This window comes from Taudactylus pleione, unplaced genomic scaffold (genome assembly GCF_031769625.1).
Source record: "Taudactylus pleione unplaced genomic scaffold, aTauple2 ptg000066l, whole genome shotgun sequence".
Lineage (NCBI taxonomy): Eukaryota > Metazoa > Chordata > Amphibia > Anura > Myobatrachidae > Taudactylus > Taudactylus pleione.
The window spans coordinates 9673009-9697472 of record NW_028284468.1 but is presented as its reverse complement, the minus strand read 5'-3'; the positions used below and the strand labels follow the sequence as shown (position 1 = coordinate 9697472).

At 42.9% G+C, this 24464-nt stretch overlaps 1 protein-coding gene across 2 annotated transcripts in view; it reads right to left on the bottom strand.

The window, feature by feature from the left end:
- LOC148534438 (apolipoprotein L3-like) overlaps positions 1 to 24464 on the bottom strand; it is a 75025-nt gene that overhangs the window by 40337 nt on the left and 10224 nt on the right. The window contains exons 3-5 of one of the 2 annotated variants that reach the window (XM_088466859.1): positions 14199 to 14228; positions 13756 to 13785; positions 7001 to 7036 (exon numbers count right to left, since the gene is read on the bottom strand). In XM_088466859.1, the coding sequence (XP_088322985.1) occupies positions 7001 to 7036; positions 13756 to 13785; positions 14199 to 14228 (96 nt within the window). Of the gene's footprint in view, positions 1 to 7000; positions 7037 to 9129; positions 9189 to 13755; positions 13786 to 14198; positions 14229 to 24464 lie in introns of those variants that run through there. The other variant, XM_088466861.1, reaches the window with a different exon arrangement.

The following is a 24464-nucleotide window of genomic DNA, read 5'->3' as shown; positions in this document are numbered from 1 at the left end:
GTGGGCGCTGCAGTAACCAATGAGAGTCTATCTGACTCTCTTTGGCTGCTGTTTAACACACATATCTCCGCCAGCACTGGCGGAGATGTGTGTGCAGCAGCAGCAGCCGCCAATGAGAGTCTGTCTGACTCTCATTGGCTGCTGATTAACACACACATCGCCGCCATGCGGCGGTGATGTGTGTGTTAGAACAGCCTGAGCCTGCCTCCCACCCTCCTCCTGGTGCTATTGGGCAAGCGCTCAGGGGGAGGGAAGGGGCTCAGCTGTGCAGCACAGGACCGGCGCTGGAAGCCTAGCGCCGGTCCTGTGTAAATGTGTAGCACTGACCACACTCACTGTGGTTGGCGCTACACTGCCTAACTAGGGCGGGCCGGACCGTGGCTGGTGGTGCCCCCCCACACCGCCAGTCCTACGGTGCCTAGGGCACACGCCCTGCTCAACCCCCCTTAGTTACTCCACTGATGTCAATGCTGACACTGACATAATGTCATCATGTTCACACTGTAAATGTGAATGCTGACTTAGTAAATGCATACAGCAAAACAGCCTTACAGCTGTGTCACCTCCACACTGCCAGCAATAACATTGGTTATTTCACGTGAATGCTTAGCAACCCAAGTTATTGCTCAGTGTGAAAGGGCCCAGTTGAAATAACCCGGGTCGAGCGACCTGGCATTTCAACCCGGGAAACGAGCAGGGGGGAGTGTGGGGGGGCAGGGGCCGAGGGGAGCCTGTGAAAATTTTGCTATGGGGCTCCCCTAGGTCTAGTTACACCCCTGCCTATTGGTATCTCTCCTAGCAACTGCTAACCATTGCTTGAGACTGTGTTTGCCTGCTCTGAGTCTAATCACCAACTATGTGGTTCACTTGCACTTTCACTCTTCTACTAAGAATCCTGAAACCACTCCCAGTTATGTTTTAGTATTGCATTCATCTGTGACCTGACTGTGCAGTTTTGTCCCTAAGTACTATACAGACTCCTGCATCCTCTCCAGACCTGTGCCTACCATTCGTCTGGCTGCACAGGTAGTTTGTCTGCACCTGGTCCCTGATTCTGCTACTGTACAAGCAAGTGCTCATCATTTCCTGGCAGCACATCCCGAATAGCAGGTTCTGCTCCACACCCACCATATCCGGAATAGCTGGTTCTGCTCTGCATCCCTGCACAACCTGTATAGCTGATTCTGCTCTGCATCCCAGCACATCCCAAATAGCTGGTTATGCTCCACATCCCAGCATATCCTGTATAGCTGGTTCTGCTCTGCATACCAGCATATCCTGAATAGCTGGGTCTGCTCCACATCCCAGTACAACCTGTATAGCTGCTTCTGCTCCACATCCCAGCACATCCTAAATAGCTGGTTCTGCTCCACATTCCAGCACATCTTGAATATCTGCTTCTGCTCTGCATCCAAGCATATCCTGTATAGCTGGTTCTGTTTCACATCCCAGCACATCCTGAACAACTGATTCTGCTCCTTACCTATTTAGACTACACAGGTAATTCCAGTGCATTACTGCTTCCTGGTTCCTGGTTCCATTCCTGGTTATCCACTACCATCCATTCCAGTGTTCTGTCTGCATTCCAGCTCTGCTTCCATCTGAGTGCACCAGATCTTGAACTACAGCGACAATCCAGTACTAGCCTGCATACTGTAATACCCTGCCAAGCCTACCTCTCCAGTATTTCCGGATTACAGTTATCAAGTAAGGTATCTTACCTACAGTATCAATCCAGTAATCAGCCTGGTTAGTCTACTGCCACACTCTTTTCTGCTACACATATCATTCTGTCACCAACACCAAAGTCCCTGGTGGTCTAGTGGGTATGATCCGGCATCCCTCTGCCGAGACCCAGGTTTGATTCCTGGTCAGGGATAGCATCTACCTCTTTTCTACATGTCTAGTGTTTTTCTCAGACCAGCCAGCCTCACATAAAGTCCTCCAGTCACCCATATAGAGTTTACACAAACTCAGGTTCACAAACAAAACAAGCGTGACAATAATCTTACACACAGATGATATTCAGGGATGCGGTGAAGGGCCCTGATGTGAAAAGGGACTGCATAATAAACTTACCTCGTCCCAAATCGCTCAACCCAGGGGTTGTGAGCTGGGGAGGGGGATGTGTGGCAGTATCAGCATAGAGGGCAATAGTGAGCCATGAATTATATGTGAGACTGAAGGGATCCACCCACACAGTGAACAAAAAAATAGGTGTGACAACACCTAAGGTGTGCTGAGTAGAGTCAGTCCAAGGAGAACTTAAGCAGACCAATCAGGCTGCATGTGGAGACATTCCAAAGAGGGCTGTGGCAGCCAAAGAGTCCAGTGACAAGTCCAGACCTGCAGTCAGACATGAGGACCACAAATGTCTGAGTGTGTATGTGATGAGGTGGCAGCCAAGCCAGTCCAGTAGACCTTTAAGTTATAAAGGCCAGGAGGCCAGTGTCCATACTTGCATGCAGGCAGGGAAGACCAAAGAGACTTTGTGGAAGTCATACCAGGTCAGGAGGCCTTTTTAGTCAAGGTTCAAGAAGTGAGGTAGTGCCCTGCATGGCGGCTAGGATGTTTATTATTCTGTTTCTAAATACTAACAGTAAATGCAGGGCCGGTTCTATAATTACGCATGGTACGCGGCCGCGTAGGGTGCCACAGAGTGAAAGGCGCCACGGCCGCGACCATGCTGATTTCTAATTTAATTAAATACAGCCAGCAGCTGTTAATGGGCAGCCGTCCGATTCCTTGTATTGGTGCAACGTGACGTCATGACGTCACGTCGAAGGACGCAGGCACATCGTGGTAATGGCTAGGACGGGAGCGCGGTGGTGGAGGGATGGGACGGGAGCCACGGCCCGCGTTTGGCGGAGAAGATACGTGCGCAGCTGCCTGACGGCTGGGGGGCGTGCGGAGGATATCCAGCTGAACTCGGAAAAGCTAAGCGCGCTATAATGGGGACTAGACACCTTCCTGGGGAAGAGGCTGCTGCTGAGTCCACCTGAAGTAAGGGCGTTTTATGAATGGGAGCGGCGGCAGGGGCGGATTGGCAATTGAATTTAGCGGGCATATTCAAGGCTGGCAGACACACTGTGGGGCCTACTCGACTATCGGCCGGGGGATTTTTTTTTTGGTCCCGCCCCAATGCATGACAGGCAGCTTGCCTGCACTTGGCAGAGCGGCCCGCGGAGGAGCTCTTAGCATAGTAAGGCTTTCAGTGAGTCTCAGCTGCTCCAGAGAGTGGAAGAGGCAAAGGAATGGATTGGCTGCTGGTACTCTTCTCTGCACACACGGAGCAGCGCTTGCAGGACAGCCCTCACACCCAGCTAGAACCAGGTAACGGCTCAGGGGTTCATGGGCACTGGACCCAGGGGTGCTACTCCTACAAATGACAAGTCTCTCCAGTCTCCACCCTTTCCTGTGCATGACATCCTTTGCCCTCACCCTCCACCTGCGTGTGACAGCTTAGTCCTTCCCTTTCTGCAAGTGATAGCTTGCTTCCCCCTCTCTCGTTAGCCAGCCTCTAACTCCCCTGTGTGTGACAGCCTGTCTCCCCCCCATGTGTGACAGACTGTCTCCTCTCCTACCCCTGTGTGTCACAGCCTGTCTCCTCTCTTACCCCTGTGTGTGACAGCCTGTCCCCCCCCCCTGTGTGTGACAGCCTGTCTCCTCTCCCCCCCCTGTGTGTGACAGCCTGTCTCCTCTCCCCCCCTGTGTGTGACAGCCTGTCTCCTCTCCCCCCCTGTGTGTGACAACCTGTCTCCTCTCCCACCCCTGTGTGTGACAGCCTGTCTCCTCTCCCACCCCTGTGTGTGACAGCCTGTCTCCTCTCCCACCCCTGTGTGTGACAGCCTGTCTCCTCTCCTACCCCTGTGTGTGACAGCCTGTTTCCCCCCCCGTGTGTGACAGCCTGTCTCCTCTCCCACCCTGTCTCCCCCCCATGTGTGACAGACTGTCTCCTCTCCTACCCCTGTGTGTCACAGCCTGTCTCCTCTCCTACCCCGGTGTGTGACAGCCTGTCTCCTCTCCTACCCCGGTGTGTGACAACCTGTCTCCTCTCCTACCCCGATGTGTGACAGCCTGTCTCCTCTCCTACCCCGGTGTGTGACAGCCTGTCTCCTCTCCTACCCCGGTGTGTGACAGCCTGTCTCCTCTCCTACCCCTGTCACATTTTTTGTATGTAAGGGAAGTGGGTGCCGTCACATTTTTTGTATGTAAGGGAAGTGGGTGCCGTCACATTTTTTGTATGTAAGGGAAGTGGGTGCCGTCACATTTTGTATATGGAAGGGAAGGGGGTGCCGTCACATTTTGTATATGGAAGGGAAGGGGGTGCCGTCACATTTTGTGTAGAGGGGGTGGGGTTATACATTACTTGTATATGACAGGGGCTGTTTCGATCTTAATTTATGTAAATTTAAACAAAAGTTCAAAGTTCCATAATGTTAAGAGTGTCCATGACATGGTTTTTTTTTTTTTTTTAAATATAATCTGGTTTTTGATCTAAAGATTCACCTTGTGTATTGTCACATTATTATCCAGACCTGGGGCATAACTGGGGCACTTTTATCCACTACTCACATCTTTTGTAGCTATGTGTTACAGAACTGGATGTAGTACCAGACCCTACATCATTTATTCTCACCTCTTGGCTTATTTACATGAAGTTAAAGTTTCTCAGCTTTACCTGTCTGCTACCCATAATGGGTAAGGCTACATCTGGCCTTATTGGAAATCTTCTGAAAATGAACCCAGAAATCTATTTCTATTCCATATAGAACTAGATTATTACACAGTATACAATTATTTTCAAGTGTGCCTGGAGTCAGGGACCACTATTTCATCTATATTTAAATCACACAATCATACATATAAGGGGCGCCAAAATCTATATTTGCTTACCAAAAAATTTAGCCTTGGGCCGGCCCTGAGTAAATGGACATTGGCCCTCATTCAGAGCCGTACGCTCTGAGCAGAGCGCACGCTCTGAATGAGGGCCGGGCTCCATTTTCATGGAGCGTCCTCCTGGACGCTCGTATAGCTGTGGGTCACCACCCACAGGCTATACGAGCGTGCTTTGTGATGGCCGCGATGGTCGAGACCATCGCGACCATCGAATTTGCGAGCCGGAGCCTGCGGTTGAGGTTTTCAACCGCAAGCTCCGGAGTGATTTTGGCTCTATCAGAGCCAAAATCACTCCCACTGACATCACTAGTGATGTCAGTGGGCCGGCTTCTGACGGGAGGCGTTCCCGTGGGAACGCCCCCGTCAGGGAGGCACGCCCCCAGCACGCCCACCAAAGGGGGCGTGCTGTCAATCAACATTGACAGCACGCCCCCTTTGATCGGACACAACGAGCGAAGGACTTTCCTTCGCTCGTCGCGTCTGGCACATGCGCACGACGGAGCTCCCTCCATCGTGCGCATGCTCAGTGCATAACATCGACCCACTTGCGAGCGGACAGCCGCTCGCGAGTGGGTCTGAATCAGGCCCATTGTTTGTTACCAGAGCTTGGGGAGTAATGCTTGTGGGAGTTAATGTTTCAATGAGGGCCCTCAGTGGCATACTGTATGAAGATGGAGTCAGATTTTTTGCAATAAAATATTTAAATCCATTTTTAAATTCTAAACTTAATTATCTGGAAAAATGAAATATGATAATTTCTGAGCATTTTTAGGGGGAAAAAAGCCAGTTAAGTTGTCAAGTTATGGATGGGGAGGAGGCATATATCTCAATGTTAGATTTGGGGGTGGGGTTGATTTTGCTCAGAAAAAATGCAAAAACATACAGAAAAAAGTTTATTTAGGACCAACTGTCTAATATATAAATATATAGTGTTCTAAAAATGTAAACAAATACATTGGTTGTGCTCCCAAGAGTTGAATACATCCTCTGAAGGGTGATTGCATAGAAACAAAAATAACTATTTTGTTGGAGCACACTTACAAACAAAAGACATAATTATATTTCAAAAACTTAACTTTTAATATTCATCCTTAAAATATTTGGTAAGCAAAATCAATTGTGACCTGTACCATAGATAGATAGATAGATAGATAGATAGATAGATAGATAGATAGATAGATAGATAGATAGATAGAAGGAAGGTTTATTCTTCTATAAGTGAAAAAATTGACCTTTAAAAATTCTCAGATGATTTTTTGGGGTGGGGTTGATTTTGCTCAGAGAAAAAAAAAACATACAAAAAAAGTTTCTTAAGGACCAACTATTTTTTAAATAAATTTGTAGGGTTCTAAAAATGTAAACAAATACATTGGTGGTGCTCCCAAGAGTTGAATATGTCCTCTGAGGGGTGATTGCATAGAAACAAAAAAAAACTATTTAGTTGGGGCACACTTACACACAAGTGAAATATAATTATAATTCACCCTTAAAATATTTGGATAGATAGATCAGAAGTATCACTTATCTGGGTGACACCCGATGCAGCTGGACTGAGCTCTTTTGCACGCCATAAACGTGCGCTCCTGAAAGGAGGCGGGGCCCACATCCTGTGAAGCCACGCCCCCTTGTGTGCCGATCTTGGAGGCGCTACTCCCTCCCATGCTCTGCACACAGAAAAAACTCTTGCAGCTGCTGGGGCAGACCACAGTCTCTCCCCTGCCTCTCTCCATGTCCTGGCTTCACGGTGACACAATCTGATGGTGTCAATAGCTCTGCTATTTTGATGTCACCCCTTTGGATGGTGTCTCCCAGTTCAGCCTGCACCCCCCTAGTGATGCCAGTGAGATAGATAGATATATAGATAGATAGATAGATAGATAGATAGATAGATAGATAGATAGATAGATAGATAGATAGATAGATAGATAGATTACAATAAACATATTAGTCAGCATAAAAAATGGCTGTTAAAATAGAGCAAAAATAATTCTAGGTAGATTTTCACTATTTTGCTGTGAGTTCTATAAGTATGTTCTATAAGTGATTTCTACTGTATTTAGAATTTCACATACAAATCTACTGTAGTATAATGTCGTCTTACCGTTAGTCTCAGCTTTTCAATTGTAGGTTTAATCTCCTATAAGTAAAAAAAATTACATTAAAAATTCTCTGAATATTATTTATTCCCACACAAAATTGCTTATTATTATTAGAGTGCAATATTTCACTGTGCAGATTTTTCTAAGTGTGTAACTGTAGCGTTATACTGTACCTGCATTATTAGTTATTACTTATATCTTCTGCTGATCTTGAATTAATTGACCCTGCCTCTTTCCTTTCTCTCCAACAGGTAACCAGTTATTTATATACTGATTTATACTGCAGAGTGCTCCACCTCTTGTGCCTGGTTTATTAATTATCCTAATAGGTAACCAGTTATTTGTATACTAAATTATACTGCAGAGTGCTCCACCTCTTGTGCCTGGCTTATTAATTATCCTAACAGGTAACTAGTTATTTCTATACTGAATTATACCCCTTTTCCACCTAAATTCCGGGTCTGACCCAGAGTTGGAACAAAGTTCCTATCCGGATCAGACCCGGAATTTTGCCGGCGCCGACTCGGGATATTCCCGAGTTAGCGCCGCTCACACCGCAGTCGGGTCTGCATAGACCCGGCTTTTGAGGAGTGAAAGTGGTCGCTTGGAGATGACGTCATCTCCAAGCGCCAATGAAGCCGGGCCAATCGGCCGGCTAGCAGCGCACTCCAGGTCATCGTGACCCGGAGTATGCTGTTCTCACAGAAGGGTTTCACGGGCTACGGCCGTGTTAAACCCTGCTAGTTACCTGGGTTGGATTGCCGGGTCACTCGACCTGGTGATCCAACCCTCTCCCCTTTTACACCAGGGAGCTGCCCGGGGTTAACCCTTCAAAAACCCGGGTTTTAGCTCCGGTGTAAAAGGGGTATTATACTGCAGAGTGTTCCACCTCTTGTGCCTGGCTTATTAATTATCCTAACAGGTAACTAGTTATTTCTATACTGATGCCATGTGCTATTGTTCCTAATACCTTATGAATTGTAATAGTAGTTAATTTGATTTAAGGATTCTCTCCAGTCTATTGACTGAGTGAAGGCATGATTTATTTCTAGTCCTAGATGTTTGGTATGTGTTGCCTGTTTACTTAAGCCATTTTATTGCTAGCTTTCTTTTGGATGGCCAATGTTTATTTTTTATTAATTAGTGTCCACACTTGACTGCATCTCTGTATAAGTATTATTATCTAGGCTGGAGGCCTGACTGGAGTGTGCATTATTTCAAAGTGCAGATTTTTTTTAGTGTTTAACTGTAGCGTTGTACCTGAGTTTGTCACGACCCTGTCTAGTTGTCACCATTTTTGCCTTGAGACTTACCCCTGTCAGCGGCCCCATGGATCTGTGTGTGTAATTTGCCTGGAGGATTTGCTCTGATTATTGCACCTGGCCTCTCCTCTGTCTGTGAGCACTGCTAGCCCTGATTGGAATTGCAGGCGTGGTTCTGATTCTCAGAGCTGCAGAGATTAATAATCTCTCTGCATGTTGTGCCTTCCACCACTCAGAATGCTACTGCCACACCACCTGTCCGTATCCACCATTTGCTGCCAGACCCAGGGTATATATATCCTCCCCTGATAGCATTCTGGGCCTGAACATCTCGTCTTCCTGTGGTGTATGGTTCATGCTGTTTCTGCATTCAAGTATATCCCTGAAACCTGCTACAGCAACCCCTGGTGCAATCCAGAAAACCTGTTACAGCTGTACCTGGCAATCCAGTAAATCTGCTGGCAGCAACCCCCGGTGCTTCCAGAAAACATGCTACAGCTAAACCTGGCAATCCAGTAAGCCTGCTGACAGCAACCCCTGGTGCATCCCGAAAACCTGCTACAGTCATACCTGGCATCCAGACGTCCTGTTACAGCAATACCTGGCCTGTGCTCTGCAGCTAGTCCTACTCCTGGTTGGTCCCTGGCACTCTGTAAACCTGCATCGTGTCACCCTGCTTTGCTTCCTGCTGTGGATCAACTCCTCCCCCTTTTACCTACCTACTCCCTCCCTGAACCTAAAATTCCCAAACCTACCCATTCCTTCCTGAAACCTGTTATTCCCAATTATCCATTCCAGCCTGCACCTGAGTTCCAGCCTTTGTCATAGTAATTCCAGATTACCCTGTTTAGCCCTCGTCTCAGCATTACCTGACTTCCCTTCAGCCATTGTCACATTCCAGTCCAGAGTCAAGTTCCAAGCTCATAAGTTCAGTCCACGTTGTTCCAGTCAAGAGTCAAGTTCTTAGTTCATAAGTTCAATTCAACAAGTCTCCCTGCCGGTCCCAGTCCGGTTCCTCCAGTTCCTGTCATTTATCATCAAAGGCAGTTTTCACTGCTACACAAGTCTTGTAAATAGAGCTATCTACATCGCCCATGGTTCCGGTCCAGCCGGCCTCCAGAGAATCCAGTTCATCACCTGAGACAGGTAACTCACAAGCACCAATCATGACAGAGTTAAACTGAAGATAAAGAGAAGGAGAATACTCTATGTTCCATCTTTCAACAATCCACACAATATAAGGACAAACTTGCATCACAAATTGTGAGTTCAAAATCTCTACACGACAAACCTTTGCTGTATATATATTTAGGACTGTTACAACTTGACTCCCTGTCTGGTCACGGCAAGAACTCAATACTTCTATTGCTATTAATAATGCTGGTCTTCTGATTTTTACATATAGCTCAATGCATACTGTATTTGTGCCTATATCAGTTTTCCTCTTTCCACTTGGAAATACTGTCATTTACCATATCTCTCTTACCTAGCCTCACATGCTTTATCTGCTTACAGTCTACTTTTTTTAAATTTCTGCATGCATATCCCCACTTTTATTCTGCTCAATAACATGCTTGTGTTAATTTGTATACATATTTACCAACACTGTTCTTTCACTTGCATTTCTGCAAATCTCTTGCATTCATATTTCATTTATATTTCCAATTTTCATCCCTCTAGTTTACTTATCCACACCATGACAATGTTTTCTTCAACTCCCCCCTTCACTCAGTCTCTACCTAATCCTCTGTTCTGCCCCTTGCTTCCGACTTTATCCTTTCCCCCTTGTCTCCTTCACCTCCTCCTCCCCTTCTCCCCCCTCCTCTGTCTGCCTTCTTTCCCCTCCTCTCCCATTACTCCACTTTCATCCACCTCCTGCACTCCTCTCCCAGTCACTTCAGCCCTCTGACATCAACATCTCCCTCTCTGCCCACCTCCAACAGGTTCCCTTTCTAGCTCAGGTGCCCGACCTTCGCTACACTCTACTCATATCGGTCCCCCAAATTAATCTCACCTCTTCGCTGATAATCTTATTCACATCTCCCCCACAAACGCTTTCCCTCTATCCTGTGCCCTCTGGAATACCAGGTCAGTCTGTAATAAACTGGTCCCCACCCATGACCTTTTCATCTCCAACTCACTACATCTCCTAGCCATTACTGAAACTTGGTTTTCACCCTCTGACACCACTTCTCGTGCTGCTCTCTCCTCTGGGGGCCTCACCTTCTCTCATACCCCTCGTCCTGGGGGTCACCATGGTGGTGGTGTTGGGGGTCCTTCTTTCCAACAGTTATTCTTATCAGCTAATACCCTCTGAACAAGTCCTTATATTATCCACATTTGAGGTTCATGCCATACACCTCTTCCAACCAGTACTCTGAGTAGCTGTCATCTATTGTCCCTCTGGCCCTCCCTCCAAATTCCTTGACAACTTTGCTTTCTAGCTCCCTCACTTTGTCTCCTCAGATCTTCCCTACATTATTCTAGGTGAATTTAATATTCCTATTGACATTCCCACAGAATCCTCTGCCTTTAAACTCCTTACCCTCACATCTTCATTTGGTCTATCCCAATGGACCTCCTCACCCTCCCATGGTCTTTACTTACCATTGTGATATTTCTGATTACTCCAATTCTCCATTCCCCCTGTCTGACCATCACCTTCTCTCTTTTAACTTATCCCTCTCTCCTTCCCCTCATCTACCTCCTAAGGCTACCATTACTAAGCGTAATATTGAGGCTATTGACACTGTTGCTTTTTCCTCCCTGCTGGACTCTTCTTTCCTCTATCCATTCTCTCTCCTGCCCTGAACAAGCCACTTCCCTGTACAATGCCTCCCTTACTTCTGCTCTTGAATCTGTTGCTCCGGCAATGACTACTCACCCTCGCAGATCCACACCACAACCCTGGCATTCCAAATGCACCAGATACCTGCAAAAGTGTTCACGAATTGCCGAGCGTCAGTGGGGGAAATCACGCTCTAAGGCAGACTTTCTCCATTTCAAATTTATTCTCTCATCCTACAGTGCTGCCCTGTCCCTCTACAAAAAATCATATTTCAAGATTCTCATCATCTCCCAGTCATCAAACCCCCGGGATCTCGTTGCCACTTTCAACTCCCTCCTCTGTCCTTCCCCTCCTTGTCTCCCCTCCTCAATCTCTGCCCTTGATTTTGCCACCTATGTTACATCTAAAATTGACTTCATACATGAGGACATCCTATCCCATCAGACTCTCGGCACTCCTGCCCAGAATCGGTATGATTTACCACCCGACAGCAGCTGCCCGACATGAGTGAAAATCCTGATTGGTAAGTATTGACTAACCTAATTCCCTCCCCTAACCCTAACCCTCCCTTAGGGGTGCGTAACCCTAACCTTCCTCCCAGTGCCTAAACCTAACCCCCCCTTACCCACTACCTAACCCTAAGTCCCCCCCGGGGGTGCCTAACCCTATCCCCCCCCTTCCCCTAGCCTAAACCTAACCTCCTGGGGGGGGTGCCTAACCCTAATTCCCCCTCAGGAACCCTAAACCTAACCCTCCCCCCCACACAGCTATCCACGCTCGGCGCCCGGCGTCCCTTCAATCGGAATGCCAGGCACCGGTCTACCGGTGTCTGTAAAATGACAGGTGTCTAGATTTAGATGCCTGTCCTTTAACCCTCACTAGGATTAAGTAGTCGGAAAGCCGGCTGTCAGGATTAGGTCCGCCGGCTTCCCGACTGCATACCCTCCTGCCCCTCCTTTCCCTGACCATCTCTCCCCATCTTTATGACCAACTTTGACATCCTTCCCCCCTGTATCTAGAGAGGAAGTCATGGCCCTCATCCGATCCTCCCCTCTTTCCACCTCACCCCTTGACCCTATCCCTTCCCATCTCCTCTGTTACCTGTCTCCTTCTGTCTGTTTCCATCTTGCCCACCTCCTCCATCTCTCCCCATCATCTGGCACTGTTTCTGCATTCAAACATGCACTTGTTAAAAAACCTACCCTTGATCCTAACACACTTTCCAACTACTGACCCATCTCTCTCCTCCCTTTTGCTTCCAAACTCCTTGAGCATATTGTTTACAACCGCCTTACCACCTTTCTTTCCTCCCACTCCCTCCTTGACTCACTTCAATCTGGCTTCTGTTCTCTCCACTCCACTGAAACTGCCCTCACAAGGGTCAGCAATGACCTACTTGCTGCCAAATCCAAGGGCCACTACTCTCTGCTCATTCTCCTTGACTGCTTTGCTACATTTGACACTGTAGACCACCCTCTATTCCTGCAAATCCTTCACTCTCTTGTTGTACATGGCACGGCCCTATCCTGCCTGTCCTCCTACCTATCTGATCATTCCTTCTGTCTCCTCTCATGACTCCTCTCCCCCCCACTTCCACTAACAGTTGGCAATACCAAAAGGTTCTGTTCTTGGACCTCTCCTATTCTCCTATATATGTCCTCTTTAGGTGAACTCATCAACTTTTTTAACCTCCAATATCATCTCTATTCTAATGATACTCAAATCTACCTGACCTATCCCCCTCTCTCCTCACCCATGTCTCCAACTGTCTCTCTGCTATCTCTTCCTGGATGTCCCAACTCTGTGTCATGCCTGTATGTCTGCCCCTCCCCTTTAGAATGTAAGCTCTCACAAGCAGGAACCTCTTTTCTCATGTGCTTCTAATTACACATTCTTCTACGCCTTACTCCCCACAAGAGCACCTAACACGTGACTGCTAATTCCCTACTGCTTATTGTGAGCGTTTTAATTGCTATTACAGCAATGTACATAAACCATGTCCTTGTCCTGCACTGTAATGTACTGTAAATTACTAGTTTCTTCTTCACTTATTAGTTTATGTACTGTGTAAGGCGCTGCTGAATACTTGTGGTGCCATATAAATAAATAATAATTTTAATAGTTCTAAAATATACTGTACGTCCCATATCCTAATGAATTATTTAAGTCCTAAATGACAATTAGTATTGTATTGGCAAAACACAAACTTGTACACAATTAAAAATGTGGTAATAAAGGTGTAGAAATTCTCCCACCTCTCTGCACATCAAGATGCACTTTTCCATCATACTTACCTACTCTCCCGGAATGTCTGGGAGACTCCCGATTTTCGAGTAGTCCCCCAGATGCACAGAAGAGTGGGTGGATCCCCCACTTTCCACTCACTTCCTAGTGAATTGGACAGTGGATAGAAAGGGGGTGGGGCCAATATAATGTAATGTAAATAGAATATTTTAGCCCCTCTCTATGGACCCATGATTCACAGCATTTAGCCATGATGGGGTGGGACTTAATGATATAAAGAGCCCAGCCCTCTCCTGGAGTAAATATATAAAGGTCAGCAAGTCTGTTTTTTCTTGGGTGGCAGCTGTGAGTGTGGGCTGGAGTCTTGTACAGCACCTTACTGTACATTGCACAGTTACTTGCTCTTCATAAGTGACCTCCACTTTCACGTACAAATATAATGTAATGCACAATGATGTCTTACCAATAGATGCATCTCATCAGATTCTTCTGCCTATAAATACAAAAACAGTTAAAATAATATAAGTTGATTATGACTATTATTGATATGACACATTTCCCGGCCTATTCACACACTAAAAAAAAAATACATGTAATAACAGATGTAATTCCCTTTATCCTACTGATATAGTTAAATGACAAGTAGCAGTTTTGGGACAAAAAAATAAACTAATACAATTAAAGGTGTAGGAGTTGGAATTTTTATACAGTACCTCCCATTGACCTTTTTGCCTCTCCACACATTGGGGTGCACTATATCTTACCTTGTAAGCTGCGAGTGTAGAGTGGAGTCAAGTACCTTGCTGTGCGCTGAGCAGTAACTGCAGTGTGTATAGTGCTGCCTAGGTGACCTCCATTGTGATTTTAGTTTGCATACAAATATAATGTAGCACAATGATGTCCTACCGTTTGCAGAATCTCTTCAGTTTCTTCTGCCTATAAATATAAAAACAGTCCCAATTATAGTTTTCAGTTGATTATGATTATAACTTTTTGACATGACACGGTTCCCTAAATTTCACACTAAAATGACACATGTAATAACAATAGACTGTATTTCCGCTTATTGAAATACCAGCCTGAACGAGGTAAGCCGGGGGTGTCTTAGCAGTTAGCCGCGCGGGGTGGAGTGTTAGGTTTACTTAGCATAGCGGGGAATCCAACGAAACAGTTGTCAGGCAGAAGGGGGTATCTGCTTCTATACCAAGCCTCCCTATGGACATGATGAGTATCATGATAATCCTCTGTTATCATACTTGCTGTGAACAATGGGCCTGATTCAGAGCCACTCGTAAGCGGCAGCTCGTTCGCTCCGAGCGATGTTTGGCCAACTGTGCATGCGTACGGATCGTTATACGCATGCGCGAACCAGTCAGTGCGGTCGAAAATCATGTGCTCGCAAAATAGCGAATGCCTGATAATTTGAGTGACAGGAGGAGGCGTATGTGGGTGGTAACAGGGGAAGGTGCTTGATCATGGGAGGTGGAGATCCGATCGCAGGCGTGCTTAAAGGTCAAAACGGGCGTTTTATGGGTGTGCATAATTAAAACAGCAGCGTCATTGACCACGTCACTGGGTTATTTTATAGCCAGAACTGCTCGCAAAATTGTGGTAGCGAAAACCGACCACAAGAATAGCGAGCAGTTCATACCCTGTTCGATGTACTCGATTAATCTAATAAATAGCGGACATGACGTAGGATGCGAGCGGCCAGGGGGCGTAGTTTCCTAAAAAACGACCGCAAGTTTTGTTCGCTCGTTCATACCTAGAGGCGTGAACAGACCGCAAACAGCGAACGGTTCATTTGAATAGCCACCCCTATTTTCAGGACGAGCGAGCACTAATTGCGTCCTGCTCTGAATGAGGGCCAATATGCTGTAATCTTTTTCAATATAAGCACTTTTTTAAACTTTTATATGGTGGTGTGATGGTCTCTTTTTGGCTGCTTTGAGTGAGCTGGAAGTTGGATGATTAGATTACTTATATGTGATTGCAGCACCCAAATGCAATTTAAAATGTGTGCGGTGTTTCTTCTGACTCATACGTAACTATTTTTATGTGGAATCAGCACCATATTTTGTTGAACTGATTGCTCTATTCATTATTTTAGAGTGTAAACAACAATTGTTTTTTGCAACATGGATCTGGATGCAAATGACCTGGCAGACACTACAAGCTTTTTTAGACAAGGAAATTACTAAGATTCTTTTTTCTAATACTGATTCATTAACCACTTATTGTATCTGACAATTTTTTTTCCAAAAACCGCTCCAAAATTGTCGTTTATTTTCATTATTGAATTAGGTCATTAACAGATTTTTAAAACTTATCCAACACAATTTTATTAAAAAAATATATATTTTTTAAAAGCTGTATACCATAAAAATGGCAATATTTAAGGTATATAGTGGTAATGGCCATCGATAGAATCATCGATTGAGACCACAGCTGCCGATGTTTCCTTAACATCAGTTGGGGGGCTGCCATCTACAGTATATATTTGTGTGCCTAATATATATATATATATATATATACAAACATATACTGTACACACATGCATATATATATATATATAAACAAACATATGCTGTACACACATGCATATATATATATATATATATATATATATATACACACACACATTCAGTATAGATATGTGTAGTTACACATATATATATATATATATATATATATATATATATGAGAAGTAGATGGGTGTGGCGCCAATACTCTTTCAATGTGAAGTAACACAGTATATAGTGAGCATATAGTGTACATATAGCAAACAAAACCTAAAATATTATGCCGTCAGCTATGAATCGACATAAAAAATACTTGTGTTATAAATAAATATAAAATCAAGAGGCATTTCATACAACGAGAGAGACTGTTTTCAGAGTTCATGAGGCATAGGTCAGACACTCCCAACGCGTTTCGTCTCTAGACTTCATGAAGTCTAGAGACGAAACGCTTTGGGAGTGTCTGACCTATGCCTCATGAACTGTGAAAACAGTCTCTCTCATTGTATCAGATAAGCTGCTATATTTATTCCTTATTTATTTAGTTTAAAATCAATTTTTTATCTCCATCTGTTTACTATTGTATGAAATGCCTCTTGATTTTATATTTATATTTTTATTTATATATGTATGAAATGCCTCTGGATTTTATACTTTCTTGTTTATTTATGTGTGATTAAGGGTAACCTTTTTTATCTTTGAGGTCCCTTACTCTGTGTCTATAATAAATCTGTTATTAATTTTATAACTATATTTATTCAAACTATTTATTCACATTTACACAATTTTTTAGCAAAATAGTCGCTCTAATATCAACTCCCCCCTTGTCTATATATATATATAATACAATATATATATATATATATATATATATATTGTTTGTGTGACTGTGTGTGTGTGTGTGTGTGTATATATATATATATATATATATATATATGTATGTGTATATATATATATTAGGGATGTGCAGGCTCGGTTCTACTCGGTTCCGTTCGGTTCTTTTTACCGAACCTTATTGGCTATCCAAAACTCGTGACAGCTGAAACCCAATAAGATCCGGTAAAAAGAACCGAACGGAACCGAGTAGAACCGAGCCTGCACATCCCTAATATATATATATAGTCCCAAATATTGGCAAAATGGGACCAGGACCAGCACACCACAAGTTTCAAAATATGGTAATTCAATGAACCATCTCAAATGATATCAAAATACAGCCATACAAGATATAAGAACCGTCTGGATTGAATACATGACGGGTAATACTTAGCAGTTCTAGGAGTTCAGATGCACATATATGTAAACCGGGGAGACATGCTCTGGGTATTTTACCAAGGTGGCACAAGGCAGTGAAGACCTAAACAGAATGGGAGGAGACGCTTTGACAAACTTTGCACAGATATTGAATCGGAGACATCTGATTCAGATCAATCTGCATCTAATAGTGGTAGCGGGTCCTCACGCACAAGAAAGAAGAAAGATCATGGAGGTGCAGGAGGGGAAAACGCAAAACCAAGTACCCAGAGGGAACCCTTAGCCAAAGGTTGGAGGAAATAATGGTATTTAATCTGTCGAATCACTGTTTGATTGATGTTGAAACAAAGGTATTATCTAAGGGATTGTCGCAAACGCACAGATAAAGGGTTTTCGATTATGAGATGGAACTGCATAAATTTCATAGGCAGCTAAAGTTAAAAGATTTTTTTTCTAAAAAAAGTACACAGTCATGCTGTTACCCTATTCCACGCTAAAAGCACTTTTGATCCACCATGTAATAAACCTTCTGTTGATACATTTATAAGGTTAGTCAAACAGGATACTATCCCCTTTATGAGAAAACAAAAACTGTCATATTCTAATATTGGTAAAGTAATATCGGTAAAGTAGAACAGCAGGTGATTGCTAATTTGAGACAGAATCCATCTATTATTATACAGGCTGCTGATAAAGGGGGAGGTGTTGTCGTATTAAACAGGGATGACATCTGAAATAGGCAACTTTCTAACCCTGTAGATTATAAGGCATTACACTATGACCCCACCTTTGGCTACAAAAAAGAAATAGATGCTGTGATTGATTTAGGTTGCAATAATGGGTGGACAGATGAGGTGACAGCAAAATTCTTCATACAGGAACATCCTATCACCCTGGTATTGTATATCTTTCCAAAAATACACAAGATAGAGACCAATTATATCTTATAAGGGATCTATATCAAATTCTCTACCAATATGTGGATTTTGTCTTACAGGATGTCATATTAAATACTCCCACTGTCATGAAGGACACAACAAATTTTTTTAATAAATTAAAACATTTTGGAAATCCACCCCCTAATTTCCAATTGGTTACTTGTGATATCACAAGACTTTATACCAATATAGGGGATTGGAGGCAATTAAAAGGGCCATTATTAATAGTCCACACTATACTGATCCACCTAAAAAATTTCTTCTGTTGCTAATAAGCATAATTATTTTATGTTTGATAACTAATTTTTTTTACAACTCCAGGGGACAGCAATGGGTAAAATATGGCCCCCGCTTATGCTAACCTATTTATGCATAATTATGAATGATAAACATACTTGGTAACAGAAGATTTTTGTCATACATTGTGCTTTATGCACTTTTTATCAATGATATCACAGCCTTTTGGAATTTATAGAGGTGTTAAACAGTTTAACAGGCACCATCAGGTTATAATGCACAAACAGTCCTTCTAAGATAGACTTTTTAGATGTTTCCATTACTATTGTGAATAAAAAATTCAACACTACAAGTTTCAAGAAACCAATGGATAAAAACAAGGTTTTATTTGCAGAAAGTTTCCACCCTAAATCACTTAAACAAGGACTTCCCTTCTCACAACTACCGCGAGTGGTCAGGATTAACTCTGATCATTTCTCATTAGACCAGGCTCTGAGGAAAGTGGGGGAGAATTTTGTACCACAAGGTTATGATGAACTTGATATTGAGGAGTCAGTACAGAAGTGTTTGATTCAGAAAATGGATACATTATTTAGTGCTAACAATGAGAGACCAGCTTTGGACCAAATGGTGTTTCGTAGTACTCATTCCATAGCTTCAAATAAAATACAGGACTCTGTCATGAGACTTTGGCATATACTGGAGACTGACCCGATTATTGGTATTCATTGTAAGAACAAACCACTGTTTGCCTATAAACAGAGCGGTAATCTGAAGGACATGGTCAACTACTCAGATATTAGTCCAACTTGTAATAAAAACAACTGGCTATATTTGAGGAATGGCTCATTTAGTTGCAGCAACTTTGTTAACTGTGATCATAAGACAATAGGTGACTTTTTACATACCCTAAAACAGGTTTGACACACATTTTGAGGCAACAAATGACCTGTGAAAGCAAGTTTTTGTATATTTGATCATCTGCTTGTGCCAATTTATTTATATTGGCAAATGATATGGATGCTAAAGGAGAGTATTGTCATGCACCGCTCCTCCATCAAAAAGGCCATGTTGAAAATTTGGGTGCCTGTCAGGCTTATGTGGGCCATGCATGCTGTGCTTACTGCTCGTACTCACACATTGTATACTCTTGGACTTAAGGCCCCAATACAACAGCAATCAGAAAACCACAGTTGAACAATTTGAAGATTTGTTGTCCGATTTTAGAATTTCCCAATTTAGCAATCTGCGCCCATACATTACAGATCTTTTTCAGTGATTTGCAGATCATTTTCAGCAAACACAGATCTGCTAATCATGAAAGGCCCATCATTTTATTAGTAACGGTCTGCAAATCTGCTGATCACCTCCATACACTAGAAATCTACAGCCCCAATCCATCTGTGAAATCTAACATGTTGGACAATCTGATTTAACAATTCCAATCAATTGTGGTTGCAATCTGCGATCTGTGAAGCCCATACATTGCAGATATTTTTATACAAATATCTGCAAATTGCAGAATTGCCACAATCGATTGCTGATGTATGGGGGCTTTATTCTATGTCTCTTATAACACGTTCTTCTGTGCCTCATTCATTTTTCTGTAGCTCTGCAGAGACACAGCATACTTACTGATTACCTGAGAGTGTGGTGTTACACAGGTGAGCAGACTCACAGTGATAATGATAGGTGCCCTAACCATTTAAATGGCTTTATTGTACACTTTAATCTGTCTGCCCTTGAGGAAGGTGGGATTCCACCAAATCAGCTGTCAGGCAAAAGGGGGTATCTGCTTCTATATGTATATTTAAGTCACAATGCACACACTATGAAATGTGAAATATAAAATAAAAGGATAAATAGCAAGATAAAATGAGCGACTGATTTGAATTGAGTGCCAATAATGGTGTGAATTGTGACTTAACCTCTTAATGGGAATTGTCAGTTTGAAATTCCAATTTATTGGGGGTATATCTAAATGAATAAAAAAAGTTAGTCAATTGTGGAAACAGGCATGGAAAAAATCTGGTGTCATTAAGGTCGGCATCCCATCCCTCCATGATGCATCACTTGCCTTCTAAAGTCTGTCTCATAGGTTTTTCACAGCTGATGCTGCTCTTTATCCCAGATCACTGGGGGATGTATTTGCCAATATGAAGCAGAATAATGTGAACTGTTCAGCCGTAAAGCTCAAGATCCATTGTAGTACTGTGCCATCCAGTGTACATGGGTTGTACACACTGGTGCATGTCCTTAGAGGTGCCAAGTGTCAGCAAGACTAACCCGGGTGCTGGAGTATCATGAGATCAAGTGGTCAGCCAGCTTCTGCCTGCTATACTCTGTGTACCAGAGAGAGGAAACTTATGTGGTAGATGTAGGGTGGATGATCCTTGATGTGGGGTCCTGAAAGGTGGCTTCAACACATATTGACCCATCAGGGTCTTCTTCAGGGAGTACAGATGTTGGCCATATTGGTTAAGGGTCTTTATGTAGCAAACTTGTGCGATGCATCCAAAGGCATCTTAAGTGGGTGTTGTCTATCAGTCTGAATGTGCTAAAACATATTGGATACATTGTATCCTATTTTGATTCTAAAAAGAAAAAGATTTCCCCTTGTTTTCTCAGCAAAAACATAACTGATCTCTGAAATTAGGAATTAATAAGTTTCTGAGGGATGCAGCTTCCACAACACTTACAGTATGCAATACAGTAGGTTTCCAGGTGTGATATCAATAATAGTTGGAATCTTATGTTGGCATAACTGAATTGTTACCTATTGTGTGCATACATGGTAAATTTGCATAACTAGGGCTGAACCTAGTTCCCATGGCTGTTCCGATGTTTTGTCTGTCAAAGATGTTGTTGAAGTAAAAGAAATTATGCATCAGTATGAACCTGAAACAGTTGACTATGAATGTTGTTTGTCATCTGTCATAGGTTTATCTTCCTCAAGGAAATGTTGTGCAGCTTGAAGCCATTGCTAGTGTTCTATTACAGTGTAAAAGTGATGTGACCTCACATGTGCAGATTCAAAAGTCATATTCCCCAACGATATTGACAGTTCCAATAATTTCAGTGGTGTTGCGTATGTATGAATTTTGTTTTTGTACATACGGCTGTTGGAAGGTATCTATATATTATTAAAGACTTGAGGTTAGAGAATGAATCCCTGAAATGTTTGTGTGTCCTGGTGGTTTTTGTTGATCTTTATGAATTTTGTGGAGGTAATAGAACACTGGAAAAATGGGGTTGTGGTTGTCTAGGAAATCATGCTCTTTGTTTGTGAGTACTCCTTGTTCTCAATCTGTTTTGAGCATTGGTCTGATTGTCATCTGGTAGTGTTCAATTGGATTGGTGGGTAATATTTCATTTGTATTAGTGTCATTGAGTAATCTTGATGATTCTAGCATGTACTCAGCTTTATGAAGAAGGACTATTCCGTCCCCTTTATCTGCCATTTTTATTATCAGGTTCTTGTTGTTCTTTAATTGTTTTAGTACTTGTTGTTCGGTATTGTTAAGTTCATCCCTTTGTGAGTCTGTTTAACTTTGATGTTATCTATGTCTCTCATTACTAGTGTCTTGAAAGTGTCAACAAGGTGGCCCATCATGTATTGCAGGTAGAATTGGGATTTCGGTTTTAGCTTTGAGTTTTTGAGTATTGTGGGATTATGGGATTCCTCTTGCTTACTTGGTGTGTTAGTGGATTGCATATATAGGATTTAGCCAGTGCTAGTTTGCAGATGAATTTGTGAGGATCAATGTATGTCTCAAATTTGTTCAAATCAGTGATTGGTGTGAACTTCAGTACTTTGTTTAGTAAGGAAAGGTGTGCTGTTTCTAATTCGATGTTACTGTGGTTGAATATCCCGGTGGTGTCATTCTCTTATTTTTGTCTCTCGGTAGTTTTATTTCTGCCTCCTCTGTATACTATTCCAGCTTTATTTTGTTCAGGGTGATGTTCACTTGACCACAGGTCCGAATGCCTGCATTCAGATCTAAAAACTGTGTACCCCATGTTGATGTGTGTAGGACTATGATCCACAAGGGTTCTTACGAAGCTGGGGGGTCTGTAGAGGTTGTTTCTGTATCTTCAAGTAATTTGATCAGAATATCTTTTTCCAATGAAAGTCTAGCTACAGTAACTGTTCGTATAGTGTCTTCTACACTATAAGTTGGGAAGGAGGTGTCTAGTGTGGTTTCTTGTTCTGATTATGATGCCTGTTCTTATGAAGTATCATACAATGATATGTCTCTTGGTTTCTTGTTCTAATTTTTGTGTATTCTGATCATGTATTGCTGGCAGATGAGGTAAATTTTTTGTAGGGGTATTACTTATGTTTTTTTTGTGTGGTATTTCTCTGTTGTATTTGTGCCCTTCGTTAATGGGCTTTAAACTATCTTCTTATATATAGGGTATCTTTTGCCTAGTTTGTCTTTTATGATTTTATACTTTTTTCTGTTTATAATGTTTTCTTTGCTTTTGTTTTCAGTCTGTTAAGTGCAATGTTTTCAAGTTGTGTGATCTCCTTGTCATGTCTGTACTGGTCTAGTTTCTTATTGAGTGTCCTGATTTCTGTTTCTACAGTCATGAATTCTGCTAAATGCATGTTGATAAAAAGCCTCATGAGATTATTTGAACATTCATTGATGATAGTGTCCCTTTTGTTTATGAATTATGTATTCTCTGTGTTATATGTTGGACATTTTTTAAATTCTTAGTCCTTTGCGTATTAGGATCTTGGTTAGATACAATTGTAATGTTTTTGTATTCCACCATAAATGTGATTCCTTTGTGATGAGTTTTTTTTATTTCAGAAAAATATAGCAAAATTTATTCCCATTATCAAGTACTGCAGTTGATAAAATTATTAAAATCAGAAGAAACAACTAAGCCAGTGGTTCCCAAACTTTCTTGAATCAGGGCACCCTAGAGTATCACTATTTCCCACGGCACCGCTTGGCCAAAAGATTCTTATTGGGAAATTTAGCAAAAATTATTCAATTAAACAAATTGTTAGCTGTTTGTGTTAGGCTCAGTTATGTGGTGGTGGTGGACAGGGTTGTGCTCTGTTTGTCCACATATATACTTTCTGGCTGTAGCTCTATCAAACAGTTGGCTTGGTGTCAGGATTTGGCCTGTGATTGACTGTTACTCACTGTGGTGCCAGCTTCTCCTAATCAGCCGTGCGGTCAGACACCAGGTGCAGCAGCGGATGACACATTGAGTATTCTCCCCAGGGCTTGGTGAAGACTTCCATGTGATTCTCCATTGCAGAGTTCCCATGGCTGCAGTCATGGGCACAGCCATGTTGTCTTTCTCACCTGACCAGACTTTCCTCCAATGGTAGCCTTGCGGTCTCTCAGCTTACTTTCTCATCCAATGACCAGCTACCTAAGGGTATAAAAGCATGACTCCAGGAACAGGAAGTTGTCTGAACAACTTTCTATTTTCAGTTGCTGCTTTGCTGAAGTGCTGTTCCAGGCTGTTCTTCTCTCCAGTGCTCTTTCACTAGACTCTGCTGTATTCTCTAGTGTGCTTTTCATCAGTCTTAGTTGATATTCTATAGTGTGTTTTTCATCAGTCTCAGCTGATATTCTCTAGTGTGTTTTTCATCAGTCTCAGTTGATATTCTCTAGTGTGCTTCTCATCAGTCTCAGTTGATATTCTCCAGTGATATTTCCATCGATATTCTCCAGTGTGCTACATTTGTCACTACCGATATTCTCCAGTGTTACCAGCATCAGTCATTACTGATATTTTCCAGTGTTATCTGCTTCGGTCACTACCGATATTCTCCAGTGTGCTGCATCGGTCATTACCGATGTTCTTCAGTGTGCTACATCGGTCACTACCAATAATCTCCAGTGTTATTAGTATTGGTCACTACCGATATTCTCCAGTGTTATTCAACATCGGTCAATACCGATATTCTCCAGTGCTGTTCAACATCGTTTACTACCAATATTCTCCAGAATTATCCTTTTTTCAGTGTTATCCAATATTGGTTACTACCGATATTCTCTAGTGCTAATCTCCAACCACTCAGTTGTCTTCCTGTCAGCTAATAATTCCTGAGTCTCTGACCAGGGTGTCGTGACCTGCTCATTGGGTACAGTTAAGACCATATCCCACTTAGAGGAGTCACTGGTGAAAACGACTAACGAGTTAGACCCGCGCCTTGTCAACACTTGGAATTAGCCAATGAGGAAGTCTTATAT